The sequence below is a fragment of the Pygocentrus nattereri genome, chromosome 18, assembly GCF_015220715.1.
Source record: "Pygocentrus nattereri isolate fPygNat1 chromosome 18, fPygNat1.pri, whole genome shotgun sequence".
NCBI classification, from domain to species: Eukaryota; Metazoa; Chordata; class Actinopteri; order Characiformes; family Serrasalmidae; genus Pygocentrus; species Pygocentrus nattereri.
Window position 1 is genome coordinate 18,146,141 of NC_051228.1, and position 20,182 is coordinate 18,166,322.

Genomic DNA, 20,182 nt, shown 5'->3' on the forward strand with positions numbered 1-20,182 from the left:
ATGGACAATCCATGCCTGGCATAGAAGTCCAATAACAATTTACCATTCGCGCTTAGATCGGGGGGGCCGTTCTTCCCCATCATGCCTCTTCAGGTCTCCCAGTCATTGCCAACATGAGCATTGAAGTCTCCCAGTAAGACTATGGAGTATGTAGGCGGGACCCCGCAGAACCCCGCCCACTCGCTCCAAGAATGCCGAATATTCGGACCTGTTGTTTGGTGCATAAGCGCAGACAGTTTTCTTCTCTGCGATTTTAATTCGCATTGAGGTGACCCTCTCGTCCACTGGGACAAACTCCAACTGCGTGGTTGCCAACTGGGGAAACATTTTGTCTGTTAGAATATGCTCAGACACATTCAAATAGTGTGCAGTGTGCATTTTTGAGAAAATGCAATACAAATGCACCGACTGTAAAGCAGATTTGGACATCGCACAAAAATTCAAAGAGGAAGGCTGTCTGTGCAGGGCAGAGGGATCTGGACGACCACCAGTATCGGAAGATTGAACATTTGTGAAGCTGTTATAAAACCTACATCCCTCTGAATTTCTTGTTTGAATTTTGAATTTTGGAGACAGAGAGAAGAGAAAAGAGACAGGGAGAGAGAGAGAGAACAAGAGAATGAAAGAGTCAGATGAGAGAGTAGTGACAAAAAGACAGAAAGAAAGAATTAGAAATAAAGAGAGGAGAGAGTGAGAGAAAGCATCAGAGAGAGAGAGATAGGGAGACAGCTAGCTGTGGAGCAGGAACTCAGCTGTGTGTACTGAGTGCAGGTGAGGGAGGAGCAGAACAGGTGTGTGTATAAAGTGTGTGAATGTGGTTCTGCTCTCAGAACGACTCTCTGACACATCATGATGAGAGCTCTGCTCTGTCTGTGGATCACTGGATCTGCTCTCTCACTGCACCGCACAGGTAAGCGCACTGCGCTGATATAGAAAATTCACAAAAAAGAGACAAAAATACTTTTTTGTGGTCAGTAAAACAAAAAAATTTTCTGCACGCTTACAGTGATAGACTAATTAAAATACAGTGATCTCTACAAAAGAACTGTAAAAGTAATACAACTCACTGGCTAGTAATTTACTGAAATATTACATATAAAATAATGAATTTTTCATTTAACAGACCTAAATATATTTTAATTGAAAAATGTCAATTAACATGAATAAACCATGTTTTGCCATGCATATGAACAGTGTATCTCAATTTTGTTTTAAATGCAAATGCATATTTTATTCATACTTTGCATAAACATGAAATAAAAACATTTAAAAATATAAAATTGTGTTAAAAGCTGTGTTCCAGAATTCATAAAATACAGCATTAAACCACCTTTAGAACACCAAAACCAGAACTGCCATAATAAAAACACAAAAAATGTTTCATCGAAATGTTTCCCCCTTTTACTGCTGTCATATCCCGTAATGTTGTTTGGTAAGGCTGAACGTTACCTTCACAGTAATCTGCTTTGTTATTTCACAATATATTCTAAGATGATTTGTTTTCACAACAAAAGATACAAGATGCAAAATTAGAGCTAAATACTGTATCAACCCACTACTGGGTGTAGACATGGGAGCATGGGCATGCTCTTTCTCTTAGCAGTTACCAAACACAAACTATCTCTAACTAACCCTAAGTCTGACACAAAACAACACAAACGCATCTAAACTTAAACACACAACAACAGTGCTTTTTCATTGCCAGCATGTGCCTCCTTGAATGAAAATCTGCATAGCAGAGCTTCTACATTCATGAGAAGTGGTGATCTGTAGCAGCCACCACAGTGTTTATTTACTCATTTATTTTCTATGAATTTTCTCTGAATTAAGGTCTATTAACAATTATCTACAGACAGCAAGTATATACATTTATTATGAAAAAATATGTCAACATTATTATATGCATTATATGAGTCAAGCATGTCAAATAACATGTTTTTTTTCAAGCTAAGAATTAAGACTAATTTTTTTTACCACATTCAAAAAGCATTTAAACAGAACAGTGAGAATTATTATTGTAATAGATGTTTTGCTATTGTTGTGGTAGTACCAATATTTAGTAATGTTATTGATAGTTCAAATCAACATTAATAATACGTTATATTAGAATAATGAAAAATATTCCAACAAAAATAACACATTCCACTAACACATGCTACTGGATTTATTCCTACACTCTTTAAAGAATTAAATTGTATGAAATTAACAGGTTGTCAGTCTTTTCAGCAGGTGTTCACAAACCAGAACCAATTTAAACCAACCTATTTTATTTACATTAACTTAGTTCCAGTAACTGTAGATGAGATCACACGTCACGTGTCCAGCAGTGTTTACTCTGAAATGTTTGTTTAGCTGTGACCCACTAACACACATTAGTTGGGCTGGACACTCATGATAACGGGGTCTGAATCAGTCACAGTATGGCACTGATAAACCAGTCACATGTGAGCAGGGAGGCCTGTGTAACAGTGAAAGAAACTTAGTAAGTACTTAAGGACGAAAAAAAAAACAGTCTTTACATTCAGTTGAATGTTGAAAACCTATATAAAGAAGATTATCTAATGTTGCCTGGAGACGCACCACTACGAATCAATCAAGACAAGTCAAGTCAGCTCTTATATTGTCAATACTTCAATATATACAGGACATACAGTGTACTGAAACTGTGTTACTCTCAGATCCCATGGTGTAGTGATAACATTAAATAGAGGGTAAACAAGAATAGTGTGAATTTAGATAGACACTAAAAAAAACACTAGACACTAATCGTAAAAATAAACACTAATTGTAGAAAAATAAAATAATAAAAAATAATATAAATATAAGAGGTCCTGAAATTAACACTAAAGTGACATAAGCAGCAGGCAGATTAAGGTCCGTGGGTATAAATATTGCAAATATAAACAGTAATGCAATTAGAATGAGCTAATGGAGCAGTTAAAGTGATGTGTGCAGTTAAAGTGATAGTAACTACTATGAATTATTTAATATTTACTGTAAATTATTTTGCATGAACTATGAATTATTCAGTATCTACTATAAATGATTCAGTATGTACTGTGAATTATTCAGTACCTACTATAAATGATTCAGTGTGTACTGTGAATTATTCAATAGCTATTATGAATTATGCAGAATCTAATACAAATTATTCAGTACCTTCTATGAATTATTCAGTATCTACTATTAATTATTCGGTACGTACTATAAATGATTCAGTATATACTATGAATTATTCAATAGCTATTATGAATTATTCAGTGTCTAATACAAATTATTCAGTACCTTCTATGAATTATTCAGTATCTACTATGAATTATTCAGTATCTGCTTCACATTATTCTGTACCTACTTCATATTATATAGTATCTTCTATGAATTATTCAGTATAAACTATGAATTATTCAGTATCTACTATGAATTATTCAGTATCTACTGTGAAGTTTTCAGTATCTACTATTAATTGTTTTTCAGTATGAACTATGAATTATTCCATATTTACTACAATTTATTCTGTAGCTGCTGTGAATTATTCAGTATCTACTATGAATTATTTAGTATCTACTATGAATTATTCAGGATCTGTTATTAATTATTTGGCATGTACTGTGAATTATCCAGTACCTTCTACTACTTTGGATGTTTATCTTTTTTTCACCCTCAAATAAAAATAGTGTTCTTGACACTTAACTACATACAAATATAAACTATATCATTTGAGCATCCTACACCTCTGTACAGAAGTTCCAGTGTGGATCATCCAAAAGCTCTCCACAGCTGTATACAACTCGCTAAGCTGCTTCTGCTGTTGGAGAAGTCTGAATTTGTGATGTTTGTTTGTGTGTGTGTATGTGTGTTTGTGTGTGTGTGTGTGTGTGTGTATGTGTGTGTGTGTGTGTGTGTGTGTGTGTGTGTGTGTGTGTGTGTGCTCAGAGAAAGTGCATCCTCAGCTGAAAGAATATGAAGTCGTCCATCCAGTACTGCTTCACACACACCAGCGGAGACACACACAGGTGAGTTACTGTATACAGACGCTTTCATCTGTGCATTATACGCACTCAAATGCTTTTTCCAGGGTTCTTTAGTAAAGACAGTGGTTCTAAATAGAACCATGAACACTTAAGGAACCATCTGCATGCTTAAATGTTTTTTTGCATTTTGAAATGGTTCTTCAGATTGATGGAGAATGTGTTATATATGGTTCTATATAAAACTGAAAAGGGTTCTGTGTAGCACTAAAAAGCGTTCTTCTGTTGTATAAGCTTGAAAATAGCAGAATCCTTTTTGGTGTTAGACAGAGCCATATACAGCACATTCTTTATCATTCTGAAGAACCATTTAACCATACAAAGAATGCTGTCTTTACTAAGTCTTTAAGTCTTAAAGTCTTTAAGACTTTGCCACCTTTAGTTAACATGTCACGTGTGTTTTCTCCACAGTCCTCACACACAGACACAGTCTCATACAGACTGGAGCTGAAGCACAAGAACATTGACCTTCATTTGAGGAGAACCAGGTGAGAAGTTTCTCCTTTACAGACTCTCTTAAGCAGCCTTCCTTTCTTTGTTTTCTGTTTTAGCTGTTTTTGAACACAGTGAACTGCACGCTTGCTTGTTTTGTCTGTTTAGTTTTGTCATGGAAATATTATCTACGTTTTCTGTCTGTTATTATGTATGTCAGTTAAGAAATTTTTATCCTGTGTTTATTTATTTTCCCTGTTTTATACACAGTGAATCATTGACAAGTAAACAAAAATTGTGCTTTGGTGTGAAATGTTTTACTTTAGATACACTTATTATATGAGAACCACGAGTTGTGGTGTCTACATTGCAAATATGGAGATTTTATTCAGCATCCAGTGAACCTACACTTGTCTTTTATATGGAATGAGTATATGATATATGGAATGTGGATGGGAAATAGTGGAAACTCTGAAATAATTAGTTTTCTTTGGGGACTATGTTTGCCTCACAGTGCCCTGCATAGTATGTATCCCTCCACCATGAAGGGATTTTAAGGCCACAATCTTCATAAGACTATCGAAAAAACAGTGTCTCAGATATCATGCAGTCAGATATTCATAACCTTTTCATGTAGTAACTTTCTGTGAGGGAGCTTTTAGAGGTGGCTCCTATCACCACAACTGTGAACAATTCTGACTCAGTAAGTTACTCTAGAATGGAGCATTTCACACCAAACCACTCTAATCAACTTTATTTTAATCTTAACCACTTAATAATCTAGAATATATTTTAACAATTCCTCTTTTTAAGCATGAAAGAGGCAGATGTTCAAATTTGGGATAATCGCAGTATAACAGTGTGTATAAACCAGAGGTGGATAGAGTGGACTAAATAACTACTTGAGTAAAAGTAATGACACAAAGTAAAAGTACCTTCAAATAAAACAACTTGAATAAAAGTACTAAAGTTTCAGGTCAAAAAACTGAAGTCCTAAGTGACTTACAGAACCACACTAGAACTGAAGTCTGTATGGTTCTTTTTCTCTCTTTTTTACATTGTTTTGGTCTCAATTAAAAGCTAAAGCTGTGACCGACTACAAAGTAGTACAGATGCTGTCAACAACAGAACAAAGTGGAATTAAATACAAAAAAGCAATCAGTAACCTTTACTCACTGATATACTTGAGTAGAAGTAAAAATATTACAACTTGAAAATACTCAGCAAAATACAAATCCATGTACCTGAGTTAATGTACTAATAAACTAATTACTACTCACCTCTGATGATAACAATATAAAACTGCATAATAACAGCATAACTGAGTTACAACACAGTGTTGTCTTTGTCTTACAGAGAACTGATCAGCTCAAACTACATTGAGACTCACTACACACCCAATGGGACCAGAGTGACTGCTGGCCTTCAGGATTGGGTGAGTGTTGACCTGTACTCCACCTGTTTTTGTTGTTTTAATAAGATGTGAGAGATCTGTGGCCTGACAGTATATAATACACAGGGAGATCATCAGTGCTATTATCATGGCTCAGTTGGAGATGACCAGCAGTCCATAGCCAGCATAAGCACGTGTGAAGGTCTCAGGTACCACCGATTTAAACATCTTTGTTTTTTTAAATGATCCTGAAACCGAGGCTCAAAACTGCATCAAAGCTGCATTTAAGGGGGGGCAACTTTACAGAGCAGCTTTCTTCACTGATCACTGCTACTTTAAAATGTGCAAAATAAGGAAACCATGGGAAGAGTGTCTAAACATTTGAGTGGTACAATCTTAAAAATGATGGTGCTTCAAGGGTTTTTTAGTAAAGAAAAGGGTTCTATATGGATTCATTAACCCTTAAAGAATCCTATGCATGATTAAAGGGCTCTTTGCATCATGAAAGGGTTCTTCAGACTTTTGGAGAATGGTTCTATATTGTGGTTCATTTTTTGGAAATGGTTTTATATAGCACCCAAAAGGGATCTTCTATTGTAACAGTGTCAAGCTTGTGTACAATAGAAGAACCCTTTTTAAAAAGGTTCTATACATTTTCCATCAACCTGAAGAACCTTTTATAATGCAAAGGACCCTTTAATCATGCAGAGTTTTTTTTAGTGTTGTTGGTTCTATGTAGAACCATTATCCGTACTAAAGAACTCCTGAAGCACCATCTTTTTGATGAGTGAACTTTATACAATTTTCTGTAAATCAGGTCATTTACAGTAACACGCAGAAGTGGGAACACACCCTGATCAAATTCCCTGCTTTGTTGTTTTTCTAAGTGAAAAAAGGTTTTTGGAAATATTGGAACAGAAATTAAACATAAAATATAGAATTTACTTTTGCACAGTCCACATTTTTGTTTTATCTTATGAAATAATATCTAGCTTTGAAGTTAAAAGTAACAGGATTTACTTGAAATGCTTAGTTCAGTAAACCTAAAATAATAATAAGGTAACAAATGTAAAACGCAAGTTGTTTATTTGATAATATTTTATATTATATATAATATTGATAATATATAATGGAATTTAAAGGTAACATGGTTAACAGATTTCTTGTAATTTACTGCATGTTCTGCAGTGTATTAGTTTTTTCTGGTGTGTAAATAAACAGTATTGTGTATTAAGAAGTGCAGAAGTGTGTCTCTGTAGAGGATGTGTTTAGTTATTTACACCTATATCAACAACAATGTGGAATTTGACTAGGGCTGCTCAAACTCTCACATATGTAAAGATGTCTGTTTGTGCTGTGGACAGAGGGTTTTTCAGGGCAGGAGGTCAGGACTACATGATTGAGCCTCTGACGGGCAGTGAAACTGGAGAACATGGCGTGTTTAAAGCTGAATTTTTCAGAAGCGTCAGCTTCTCCTGTGGAGTCACCAATGAAACCCTGGACTCTGCACTGCCCAGATTCAACATCAGAGTGCAGCATCGATCTGTGGTGAGAGAAGCTTTATCCGCAAAAGAGATTCAATTACTGTAGATCCTGCCTATCACAAATTTGGTGACACTTGATCTCCTCTATCTTCTGTGACTTATTTATACTAGTCCAGGGATCGGCAGCATGCAGCTTTTTTTACTGCCCTGTTGCAGCTTCACAGCAGAATTTGATTTTTAGGTAAAAATAAAATAATTCTCCTGCAGTAAAATAAAGCTCTGCTGATCGTTCTGACAGTTTTAACAACAAATGCTCTTAAACGCTGGAGTTAATGTAGAACTGCTAATTCAGCCTTTAACCCTGAAGATCAGCGCACAGACTGCTGGTCACCACAGCAACACAGACAACAGTCTCACCTAACTAGTAGCTAATGAAATGGCAGAGAGAGAGAGTTAAGATGCATATTGGTCATTTGGAGATGAATGGACTTATTTGTCACTCCACATAATCACTCCAGCTGGTTTCTTGATACGTTTAATCTGCAACGGGAAACTGACAAACACTAAATGTCATGTTGCTGAAATCAGTTTCTCATTCACCAACTTCTTGTTCGAATTATCCCATTCCACCTTAAATGGTGCAGCAGTTATATTTTGGTGCCTCATGCATTGTTTAAAGTGGAAAAGAAAATACTAACAAGAAGCTGGTGGACGAGAAGCTGACGTCAGCCTGGTAAGAAATCAAACACTGAGAGACATTTTTACAAGAAACTATTCTACTTTTGAGGAAAAGTTTCCTGTCAGAGATGCGAGAAGAGCAGCTGTAGCTGTGCTAAAGCTTAAAGCAGAGCAAAGTGTGTGTTCGTATTTATATTATATATTTTTAGCCTATACTAGTAAAATCACTTTAGCATATACTTTAGCATGTAGATATATTTACAGCCAAGATGGTAAAATGGACATAACATGCTACGGCTCCCAAGTTGGTTTGATTTTTGTAGAAAGGACAAAATGTTTTTTCTTAACATTTGGGTTGCGACCCCTGTGCTAACACTTCTGGTGATTTTTCTGCTTTTCATTGTTACTTTTCAAAGATGTAAGAAAGTTTAGTCTTTTTCAAATGATTATACCTTAGCCCAATCCCATTTCTTATGTTTACCCCTACCACTTGTTTTTGAATGTCATCTTGTCCCTTGGAACTGAGTTATGAGGGGTCATGGTTGAAATCCTTCCTATGAAATGGGACCCTCAAATAAATAAAATAAAAAAATAATAATAACATTAATTCATTAACAGGCAACTAGCGCTGCTCTGTAGATGACCCTACCAGACAGCAGTGATAGATGAGGAGAGAAGTTCAGCAGCATCACCACTGGTCTTTAGTTAACTTTAGAGAATCATATGCCTTCAAAGATGGGGGGCAATTATTTGTCATCACCGCTAATTCTTCAGTGATGTGGAGCTGAAGTCAGCTATTCGCCAGCTTCTTGCTTGAATTTTCCCATTCCACCTTAAATGTGCAGCAGTTACATTCTGGCACCTCAGACATCAAAGAATTGCTGGACTATTTAAAGTGGAATGGGAAATTTAGCTAGCTAGCTACCAAGACATCAACTACTATTAGCAATGTGTTTATGCTTGTTATGAAGAAAAGGACCATTTGAAACGACATTAAACTAAGATATTTCAGTGGTTATTGAAGTTTTTAACAGAGAAAATTGTCATATTTGTGGGTTTCTGTGGTCTGTTGCACAGACATCTTGCCGGTTTTTCTTTCTTTCTTGTAACACTGTTTAGAAAGTGTCTCTGAAAAAGAATCCTTTTGGAGGGTCATGTAGGCCCAAAACTTCACCCTTCTATTTCAACAAGAATCAGGACACCCCATCCCTAGACAACAGTGGGGTAGGGGCTAGGCCAAGGGTTAAAATGGGATTGAGCCCTTGAGTGCTGACATCACAACAAGGGAAGAAGTGGGAGTGTCCTTTAGATTTATTCCCCAAGATAGCAGTGTTACCAATGTTGGCACAGATATTGACAGTAATATACAGTAATATAGTGATATAAAGTGATATAAATAAACATTTTCAGGTAAAATGGTAACGTTATGCAGTCTAAGAATGAAAACATGCTCATTTAGCTTAGAAACATTTTGTAAAGATGGGTGTCCACAAACATTTGATGGGTGGTGAGTTTAATAATTGTACTGGACACAGATGTTGCAAATATATTCCTTTTTTGCTGCAGTTTGCTGATCAAGATTCACAAACACAAACTATTCTGGATGAGCAGAAGTACATTGAGATGTTTCTGGTCGTGGACAACAGTGAGGTATGAAACAGTCTGAATATTTTTATTCTTACAAGTGTTTTCAATTATCATCAAGTGTCTTTATATGTAGACCAGTAACACGATCATTATCTGATTCCATTCATAAACAGCATATAGCCATTACTTAGACTTCTGATGAGATTTCAGGAAATTCCAGTAAAGAGAGCTGGATTGAAACAGGTTTTTCAGTACTTTTGTTCTCCGATTGCTTTCATTTTTCTACATGTGCACAAACAAAACCAGACATTGAAGAACTGCCCAGCAGTTAACTCTCAACCAACACCTGTTTCAACAGTCACTCTTAAAAAAGGTGGTTCTTCATCTTCTTTTTAGTAAAGAAAAAGAACACTAACAGAAACATTTGCATGATTTAATGGTTCTTCAAATGGTGAAATAGTTCTTCAGGTTCTATATAGGACCTTTCTGAAAAGGCTTCTATGTAGCACCCAAAATGTTTTTCTATTGTTTGACATTGTAAAAATAGAATTACCCATTTTGTGCTGTATAGAACTATACAGAACCTTTCTACAGAACATTCTTAAGACCCCTTTCTTAAGTGTGTAAAGAACACTTGAATCATGCCAGGGGTTGTTTGAGTGTTCATGGCTCAATATAGAACCATTTTCTTTACTGAAGAACCCTTGAAGGACCATCTTTGAGTGTAGAACTGAAATTTTGAAAGATTATTACATTGTGTGCAATTCAGAGCCACTAAATCTAATCGCTTCTATCTCAGTGATGATCTGTAACAGTATTTAACAGTGATAAATAACAGTAATTATCAGACCTGCTCTAGTGCCCAGATCACCTGTCAGATACTGAAAGCTTTTAATGAACAGGGGAAAATCTGCTTTTAGCTCAGAGCCTCTAAAACTTGCTCACTGGTGTCACCAAGACATTTTAAACAGCAAGGAACTCTTGTAGTTGAGTTCAGCCCTTCCTTTCTCTTTTATTATCAATCAATCAATCAATCAATCAATCAATCAAACAGTCAAACAGTTAACTAAATGACTGACTGACTGATTCATTATTATTATGATTAGTAGTAGTAATAGTATTATATTGCAGTGGTTTATTTATTTTAATTATTTTACTGTTCTTTTTCAGTAAATAATTATTTTTTTCCTAAATTGGTTCTTTTACTTAATTTTTATATATTTTATGCCTGTTTTCTATTTGAGCTGTTATTATTATTATTTTTGGTTTATTTATTTATTATTATTATTCTTTTTTAAATAAATCTTTTTGCCTTGGTGATTTTAATTTGTTTAGTTTGTAAATTTCATTTAAACTTCTTTACTTCCTTGTAATTGGGTTGGCTATAGTGTAAATGAGCGGTGTGGAGTGAAATATAGACTTACAGAACTAAAAATACTAAAATCTACTTTATCTTTTAAAGCAAGTAACAAACGTGACCCTGTGTGTTGTTTTAGTTTCAGAAGTTAGGGAGTGACGTGACCAAAGTGAGGAAGAGGATGTTTCAGATCATCAACTTTGTTAACATGGTGAGTTGTTTTGGTAACCTGCTTTAATGATGATAATAACTGTTAATCTAGCCCTGACTAATTTAGCTAACAGGTAAAGAAAGTTTAGCCCACAGTTAGCATGATGATAACTGCTTTGCCTATATCACCACAGTGTGGAGCTGTTCAGTGAAGAATAGAAAAGTCTGAAGTCTTTATTCAGGCACTTTGATGCCCAAAGCGTTAGCACAGAGTTGCTTTGTGACAAACAATGTTTCCTCAGGTTTACTTTCCCTTACACACATTCATCGGTCTGGTGGGGTTGGAGGTGTGGTCAGATGGAGATAAGATAAATGTCACTTCCTCTGCAGCCAAAACTCTGTCTGCTTTTACACAATGGAGGACAAATGAACTGAACACTGTCAAGGAAAACGACAATGCCCAGCTCATCACGTGAGTCTAGTGACCCTAAGTTATAATTTATTTCAAGACAACCAAATAATAATCCCTTATCATTTCAAAAAGCAGTACATTTTTACCTTAGCACTCACTTTAGGGCAAAAATGAAGGCCACACCAACCTTTTATAGCATCTATCTTAGAGACTAATAAAGTGACTGCACAGTCACGTTATTTATTAGCAAATCTCTATTAAAGATGCAGTGTGTAAGATTTAGTGGGCTCTATTAGCCACCAAAGTTTCTGCTACAAGCTTATAGAGAGAGGGGTGAGGAATCAGCTGGTTGCAGTACCACTGGTCACCACTGGGTGTAAACTAAATGTTACACATTGCACCTTTAAGCAAATCTGAGATGGTCCTTCAGGATGTTTTCGGGGAGTTCTCATAGATCAGTGCTAATATGTATTTGTGTGTGTGTGTGTGTGTGTGTGTGTGTGTGTGTGTATGTAAATCCTGCTGTACTCTTCAGCAACCAAAAGAACAGTTTTCACATTTTGTAATAAAAGCTGCAGTTTTTGGTAAAAGTAATTTTTCATAGAGAGCAGACTAACTCCCCACAAATCACACATTCATGTTCATGAGTTCATTCTGGGTCCTCACAAAGAGATAAATACATACACATTCTTTAAGTGTGCTCAAACATGCCGTTGTGTTTCAGAGCCATAAACTTTGGCTCCATAGTGGGCCTGGCCAACGTGGGAAGCCTATGCACCATGGACTCCACCACTTTAGTTCGGGTAAGTCCAGCATGGCTGAGCCTACTTACTCTAACAAACCTCAACCAGTGTGCGAAACACCCCCTGGTATTCAGCGGGTCCCATGTTGTCTGGCTACTAACTCATTCACCATAACAGTGTTGATGCTAAGGCAATAATATGTTTTATCAGTTGTTCTTCTGTAAATGCTCTCATCTAGTTGATGCAGCACATTGTAGAGTTTTTCAGAGGATTCAGGGCAGAGTTACGGTTTCTATGATATGAGAAACCAACTGGGTGAACCAGTCTGCTACAGCACCACCCTGAGGCAGAGCAGTGCTGCAGCTCTAGTTAGTTAAGATACCAAAGACAGAAACTGATTGTGAGTGAAGCAGATAAACAATTAGCTTCACTGCATCTGTATTTAAGTGTCTATCCCAGACCCCCCAGGACCCCTGTATTTCGCACCTTTACTTCAACTTAGTAGCTAATTATAAAGCCCAGAATATAATATAAATTCAGAACCTCAGTCATTAGTGCTCAGATCCATATATGCACCAATAACTAAATACATAGCTGTAGTGCCAGGCATGCTGAATGATGAGAGCATATTAAAATATTACAGGATTTCTCGTCCAATGCCCTGGAGACAGGAGCCGTGTTAGCACATGAACTTGGACACAACCTGGGCATGCTTCACGATACATCGTCCTGCTCCTGCGTCGAGGCTCACTGCATCATGGCTCCAGTACTCAGGTACAGTTCTGAGAACAATAAACTACAGCAATATATTATTTACTACAGTCTCTGAGTGTACTTTATTGGAAAAGGTAGTTGTTTCTAATAAAATGGCCAGTAAGTGGAAGCACAAGGTGAGCGTTTCAAATAAAGTGGCCAGTCAGTGGAAGCACAAGGTGGGTGTTTCTAATAAAGCAGCCAGTTAGTGGAAGCACAAGGTGGGTGTTTCTAATAAAGTGGCCAGTTAGTGGAAGCACAAGGTGGGTGTTTCTAATAAAGTGGCCAGTAAGTGGAAGCACAAGGTGGGTGTTTCTAATAAAGTGGCCAGTTAGTGGAAGCACAAGGTAAGCGTTTCTAATAAAGTAGACAGTAAATATCTACTGCAAAGCTAAGAGAGCAACAAAGAGAGATTAGGTTTAGTGAATCCAAACCTGTCTGCAGTCTTGTCTTCAGACTCTGAAGGTCAATTATGTGTCCTCTGCAGTAACCCCCCTCCAGAGCACTTCAGTAACTGCAGTGTGGCAGATTATGTGCAGTTCCTGCAGTCGTCTCCTGCTCTGCAGTGTTTGCTGAATGAACCTGCTAATGGCTCCATCATCTCCCCGCCCATCTGCGGAAACGGCTTCCAGGAGGAGGGAGAGGAATGTGACTGCGGCCCCATGGAGGTGAGGAGACAGAAAAGCTTTAAAGGGCCAACATCATGGAAACCTCAACAAAAGATTTAGAAGCAGTATGTAAATACTGTTAATGTTGTAAAGTGCCAACACTCTCTCCTCAGCCCATACAGTCCACATATGGAAACTAAGCTACAAAAACAGGTTGTTTCGAATTTATCATGGTTGTGAAATCACAGCCACAAACTGTGCCCAGTTTAGCCCTGCCCATTGCAGTAGTACTGATTCCTCTGCTGCAGAGGAACTGGAGTTAAAGTTGTGAGTAACTGATTAAACATTGTTTTCTATTTTGACAAAGTAGATCTTTCCTTGCAGGTATGAATGGACCAATTTTAGGAGAGTCATTGAGAGTAGGTTACAACCTCTATGGGATGCTCATTCTGTAGGAAGAGAGTTGGAGATGTCCACTATAATATTTGCATAATAACGGTCTGACTGGCTGTTTTGGCTATGTGTTGTAGGAGTGTACAGACCCGTGCTGCCATGCTGCCACCTGCACCTTCACCCAGGGATCACAGTGCTCCTCTGGTGATTGCTGTAACAACTGCAAGGTCAGAAGTCAAACACACACACCTCTGACTTATATATTCACTAACTTAAACAATTACTCAAACGCTGGAGTTTCCAGCACAAGACTGAAGCCGAAATCCAAGACGCATCCAGTCAGAAGTTGAAAGAAAGTTTGTTTGTTGTTGTTGTCATTTGTGTAAACATTCATATGTTGAATATGTTCAAAGTAAGTTCTCGTATTGGGCCTCTTTGCTTTCTTCAAACATGGACTGAGAATCCCTCTCTTTGCGTTTAATGACTCTAATTGTACACTTAAAGCAAAAATAAATCTCTTAATCTCTGTGTAATCTCTATGTGTGTATGCATTAGCTCTAACTGCTTTAGTTTGAGTATATCTTTAGACTTTAGCCAGGTTGTTTCCCAACCTGGTCCTCAGGGCCTCCAGATGGTGAACATTTTTCCTTCATTTCTAAGTGTTGTGAAGACAGTGTGGACTGTCTGTGGGGCCCCAAGGACCAGGTTGGGAAACACTGCTCTAGCCAATTAGCACTAGCATAAGAGTAATTTTTCCAAGTCCCTTTGGACAGAAACTGCAACTGCTAAAAGCAGAAAATGTAGGGGCAGAAATACTGCTTTGTAAAACACCCTCAAAGGCATCTGTGCCACAAAATGAACAGAAACTCAGAACCTGACATCAAGGTAGGATCTTAATGGGCAATTTCTCGGTTTTACACTCACTGAGATTTGATTTAGATGACTAAAATCTAAATCAGAGAATCTTCTGATTTTCAGTTCCTGCCTCTGGCCACCATGTGTCGGAACATTCAAAGTGAGTGTGACCTGCCTGAGTACTGCAGTGGGATGAGCGCAGACTGTCCAGAAGACACATACCGAGTGGACGGCCTTCCCTGCAGAAACAACAGTGGCTACTGCTACGAAGGCCAGTGTCCACTCAAACTGGACCAGTGCATCAGCATGTGGGGAGATAGTAAGTCTACATTTCATCAGCACAGTTTCTGCATTTATACTGACACCCTAATCTATGTTGGGGGGGGGGGGGTCAACCGACTTGTGAATCTGTGAAATTTGGATAATCTGAAGAGAAGATTCTAAAATGACTGAGAAACACCGTAGAATATCAAGAATGAAGACGTTCTAATACATTAAACATCCAGACTGAACTTCTGGAAATATCCAGAATTGTTTTGATAAAATTAACATGCAGAAGGCTTTTCAGTTCAGTGATCAGATAAGGCAGATAATATTACAGTATTAAAAAACATTTCTTAAAAAAGGTTTTTAAAATCATTTCATAAATTCTAGCCCCTCTAAAAACTTGATATATTCAGTATTTTTAATTGCTTTGTCAAGTGATTCCAAACTTTTGAACAGTAAATTATAAAAAAAGAAGAAAAAAAAAACAGAAAAGGAAAAAAAATCACACAGCCCCAGTTCGACCTTTTCAGTCTGAAACAGATTCACCACAACAAAAAATGACCTGAATCTGTTCAGGGCTTTTCTTTTTCCTTGTAGAGATTTTCTACAGATTCTTCCACACTTTGTGTTGAGTTTTCAGGCTCCGTGTAAAGGTCATTAACTGTGTGTAATAGCAGGAAAATATGAAATGTGCTGCATGTTCAGGAACATTTGGGAATATCTGGGGTTTCTAACTTTCTCCAAACTGAATTAGGTACTGTGACAGTGTAACACAAAATAATATGCATACTTTTTCCCCCAAAGTTATGAACATTTGATCAATTTCCAAACTGTTCCTGGTCTGGAAATTAGTGTGTTTGTTTTCCACCCTTGTGTAAGACCCCTTTTTTTTGTATATTGTCACAGAAAGTGCATCTCAGAAATGCTCACTTTATAGATGAAGAAGAAAAATTGCTTTTAATTATGTTAACATAATGTGATTTTAACCATTTCTACTCATCCATTGTTCCTGAAATATTCACAGAATGTAAAGAGCAGCTGGAAAGTTCAAGTGATGTGGGGAAAAAAACAACAGTGGTGGACGAAGTACACAAACCATGTACTTGAGTTAAAGTAGAGATACCCAGGGTAAAATATTACTCCAGTAAAAGATGTCCTCCCATTAGACCACCACTTGAATAAAAGTACAAACGTATTTGCCTTCAAATGTACTTAAGTATCGAAAGTAAAGTACTAAAAATGTATTTATGAATCTAACGTCCTATTATCATTTTTGTAACAAGACTCTTGCTTTATTAACTCATTTTAGGTGTATTGCTGTAGTGTCACTCTTGTAAAACCAATCTTTTAATAGAATGTCATTAATTAGTCTGACACTGTCTATTAAAATGATCATAAGCACAAAACACTAACCAATTTCCATTCGGTATAAATAAAAGACTATGAAATAACCTTTTGCGAACAAGCAAAGTTTTGGTCTAAGATTTAATTAAAACTTAGTTTAAATAAAAATTAGTTTAAATTTAACAAAAACAAATGAGTAAAGTACAGATACACGAAAAAACTACTTAAGTACAGTAACGAATTACATTTACTTAGTTACTGTCCACCACTGAAAAACAAAAATAAGGTTAAAAGGTTGTCATTTAACAGTCAGGATAAAGAAACCAAATTTGAGTTTAGAGCTGCAATGATTCTTTGCAAAGAGCTCCACAAGTAGCTGCTGCACTAAAAGTTCTTTGAGCATTCTGTAGTAAAGACAGTGGTTCTGTAGAGAACTATGAACACTCAAAGAACCCTTTGCATACTTAAATGGTTCTTTGCATGGTGAAATTATCCTTCAGATAGATGGAAGAAGTGTTGCATATGGTTCTGCCGTTTTGATGTCAAGCTTGTAAAGATGGTTCTTCAAGAGTTCTTTAGTAAATACAGTAGTTCAGTATAGAACATGCTAAATGGTTCTCTACACGGTGAAATGGAAATAGAATCTTTTTGAAAAGGGTTCTGCTATTGTTATGATCTCACGTTTGTAATGAAGAACAGAATAACAGGACTCAATTTGGTGCAATACAGAACCATATTCTCCATTAATACAGCGCAATACAGAACACGTAATCTGAAGAACCATTTCACCAGGCAAACATCATGCAAACGGTTCTAAATGGTTCTACACTTTTTAAAACGTGTATCAGAATAAAAGTATATGTGACAGCTGTGACTGTCTGTCTTCACTGAAGAGTGAAAGGCAGTTCTGTGTGGCACCTTCCGGCGCGTGGGAGGCTTTTTTTAATAAAGCGCATTCAGGACATTCACAGGCCGCTTCCAACCAAGGCCACCCTCCCCTGAAAGACCAGCCTGTACACCCACACGCTGATTAAAAACCGCATTCAAAGCGATGAGCTATTCTACACATTAGGCCTGTTGGAAAATAAAGCACTGTGATATTTGCTGTGTGCTAAATGGACACTTGAGACCATTTAAAACTGCAGTTTTGTTTTTCTCCTCGTTCTTTCAGCTGCTGAAGTGGCCCTGGAGTCCTGCTACAATCTGAACACAAGAGGCACACATTACGCATACTGCAGTCGCCCGTACCCACAGGATTATATAGGGTGTGCAGAGAAGTAGGTTATGGCAGATACTTGTTATTTTCTTATTAAAACTGTTACACGTCAGTACATTTCACAGGGTCCAGCCATTCACTTAAAGCAGGGGCTGCCACATGTAGACAGAACGTCTTCCTGCGATTGAGATTTGCTTTGTAATACAATCACGTTATATCCACCTTATTAAATAATAGTCATTCCATTTAAACTGTTTACACTGAGAGTCAGACACAGACGGAGAACCACAAAGCAGAGCCCCTACACGGTAGTGTCTAATGGAGACGTCGGTTTTTAAAGCAGTAATGCTCAGTAGCGCTCCTTGTCATCATGTTAACCAGCTAGCTGCGTTAGCATCAAGCTAGAGGTGCTAGCTTGGTGTTATATAGGATTTTTTATGTCAGCTCTGGTGTAAAAACAGCTCGTAACAGGCTTGGAAGCAACATCCCTTACGTTGTATGTCTCAGTTTTTAAGCAATGCTTCATTTAAAGCCATAAACTTGAAGTTTGTTCTTTATTATTGTAGCATTAGCATGTTAGCCTGTTAGCTTTCTTTTGACCTGCTCGGCCAGCGAGCTTAGGATCCATTTATAGAGAGAATATAAAGTGTAAACCAGTTAAAGTGAGTCTGTTTGGAACAAACTGTGATTTTATTTATTTATTTAATTTATTTAACTGCCAGTTTTTCATCCTGCTGGGTTTTATTTGCTCAGATTTAAACTCTAAAAATTGAATTAGTGAATTAAGTCATTATAAAGGCACAGTCTCATGTCTGCTGAGATTATGTGCCGTTTATGCTTGTGATGTTGTTCTTGCCGTAATTTGATCTTCTCTCAGCTGTACTGACAGCCACAGACTGCACACTGTCTTAGAAAAGTCCAGACACTAAAAAAAAAAAAGTAGGGAGAGAGTTGAGCATCCTGACAGCCTGGTGGATGAAGCTGCCCCCCAGTCTTCTGGTGCTGGCCCAGAGACTTCGCAGTCTTCTTCCTGATAGCAGGATGCAGGATGGCAGGATGCACTGGAGTGTCTTGCGGCAGGACACGGTGCAGGCGCCATACCACACGGTGATGCAGCTAGTCAGGATGCTCTCAATGGTACCTCTGTAGAAGGTGCACGTGATGGGGGCTGGGGCTCTGGCTCTTCTCAGTTTGCAGAGGAAGTAGAGACGCTGATGAGCCCTTCTGGCCCTCTCCACAGCAGCACCGTTGATAGTCAGAGCAGCATGCTGGGTGCACCTTCTCCTGAAGTCCATAACAACCTCCTTCGTCTTCTTAATGTTCAGATGGAGATTGTTGTGTCTACACCACAAGGCCAGGTGCCGCACCTCGCTCCTGTAGTTTGTCTCATTGTTGTTGTTTAGACCCACCACATTCGTGTCGTCTGCAAACTTGATGAAGAGGTTGGAGCTGTGTGACGGTGTGCAGTCATGGGACATTAGAGTGAATTGGAGGGGGCTCAGTGCACATCCTTGGGGGCCCCTTGTGTTAAGTGTAACGGTGCAGGATGTGTTGTTGCTGGCCTGTCTTATCAAAACACTCATAAAAACTAATTTATTGTGAAACTCTAGCCTAAACAACAGCTTACAATAGCTGCTCTAATGTGCATTGTTTATTATTACTTTTCACTATTATTGACATTGTGACAATAACCATAATGACAAATGTACTACCTGACCAATCTATGTCTATATACCCATGTATGCATATTTATACTTTTATGGTTTATTCTTTAGATTAATTTTGTGCTTGTACGCTGTGTTTCCCTCTGAGGATCCATAACGTTTATGTTATCTTGTTTTTTTTCCCACAGGGATATAATGTGTGGAAAGCTTTTCTGCTCTAATGGAACAGCAGTACCGCTGTTTGGGACAGGAGTGACGTTGGGTTCATGTAAACTCACGATTTACAGCGACCCCACTATGGACTATGGGCAGGTCAAAAGCGGGACAAAGTGTGGAGATGGACGGGTGAGAGAAAGTTGATGTTGTTTCACTTTGATAGACTTCATCACTACTATACTTGTTTCTTCTAGGGTTGAGGCAGAGTTCAGTATAGGCAGACATTTGCATCCCTAAATGGTTCTCTGCATGGAGAAATGGATCTTCCGACGGATGGAGAATATGTTCTTTATTACAGAATGGGCTCTTCTAAGCTTCAAGCTTACCATTCACCATGCAAAGAACCATTTAAGCCTTCAGTTTTCTATATAGTACCACTGTCTTTAATGAAGAATCATCTTTAAGAGTGTAGTTAAACAGAGCAACCAGGTGGAAATGAGTGTAAAAAAAAAGAGGGTTCAAAGATCAAACTTACTAAAAGGGAAAACTGGACACATGTTCTCACTTCCTCGTAAACATAATGCAGCTGATCAGCCAAGATAGGTTTGGTGTCTGAAGTTGGTCAAAAACTGTTGCTATGTTAAAACTAAAGAAGCTAATTT

General features: G+C 37.6%; 2 protein-coding genes across 2 annotated transcripts; both read left to right on the forward strand.

Moving 5' to 3' along the window:
• Window positions 1-654: 654 nt before the first annotated feature.
• On the forward strand, window positions 655-6,034 carry LOC119266017 (snake venom metalloproteinase kistomin-like). Its single transcript, XM_037547477.1, has 5 exons — window positions 655-910; window positions 3,934-4,013; window positions 4,440-4,516; window positions 5,817-5,895; window positions 5,966-6,034. The coding sequence occupies exons 1-5, from the start codon at window positions 850-852 to the stop codon at window positions 6,032-6,034; spliced, it is 366 nt and encodes a 121-aa protein (XP_037403374.1). The 5' UTR covers window positions 655-849.
• A 1,054-nt stretch (window positions 6,035-7,088) lies between these two features.
• LOC108440566 (zinc metalloproteinase-disintegrin bilitoxin-1-like) lies at window positions 7,089-19,838 on the forward strand. The gene is made up of 11 exons (XM_037547644.1): window positions 7,089-7,401; window positions 9,582-9,665; window positions 11,099-11,170; window positions 11,412-11,581; window positions 12,246-12,324; window positions 12,908-13,038; window positions 13,505-13,685; window positions 14,156-14,245; window positions 14,997-15,192; window positions 17,656-17,761; window positions 19,553-19,838. The coding sequence occupies exons 1-11, from the start codon at window positions 7,150-7,152 to the stop codon at window positions 19,722-19,724; spliced, it is 1,533 nt and encodes a 510-aa protein (XP_037403541.1). The 5' UTR covers window positions 7,089-7,149; the 3' UTR covers window positions 19,725-19,838.
• The last annotated feature ends 344 nt before the right edge of the window (window positions 19,839-20,182 follow it).

Excerpts from the sequence above, each read along its gene's own strand:
- LOC119266017 (XM_037547477.1), top strand. The coding sequence starts at position 850 with ATGATGAGAGCTCTGCTCTGTCTGTGGATCACTGGATCTGCTCTCTCA. Across the intron at positions 911-3,933 it reads TCTCTCACTGCACCGCACAG|AGAAAGTGCATCCTCAGCTG; the intron begins GTAAGCGCACTG and ends GTGTGTGCTCAG. Across the intron at positions 4,014-4,439 it reads ACCAGCGGAGACACACACAG|TCCTCACACACAGACACAGT; the intron begins GTGAGTTACTGT and ends TTTTCTCCACAG.
- LOC108440566 (XM_037547644.1), top strand. The coding sequence starts at position 7,150 with ATGTGGAATTTGACTAGGGCTGCTCAAACTCTCACATATGTAAAGATG. Across the intron at positions 12,325-12,907 it reads ACTCCACCACTTTAGTTCGG|GATTTCTCGTCCAATGCCCT; the intron begins GTAAGTCCAGCA and ends AAAATATTACAG. Across the intron at positions 13,039-13,504 it reads ATCATGGCTCCAGTACTCAG|TAACCCCCCTCCAGAGCACT; the intron begins GTACAGTTCTGA and ends TGTCCTCTGCAG.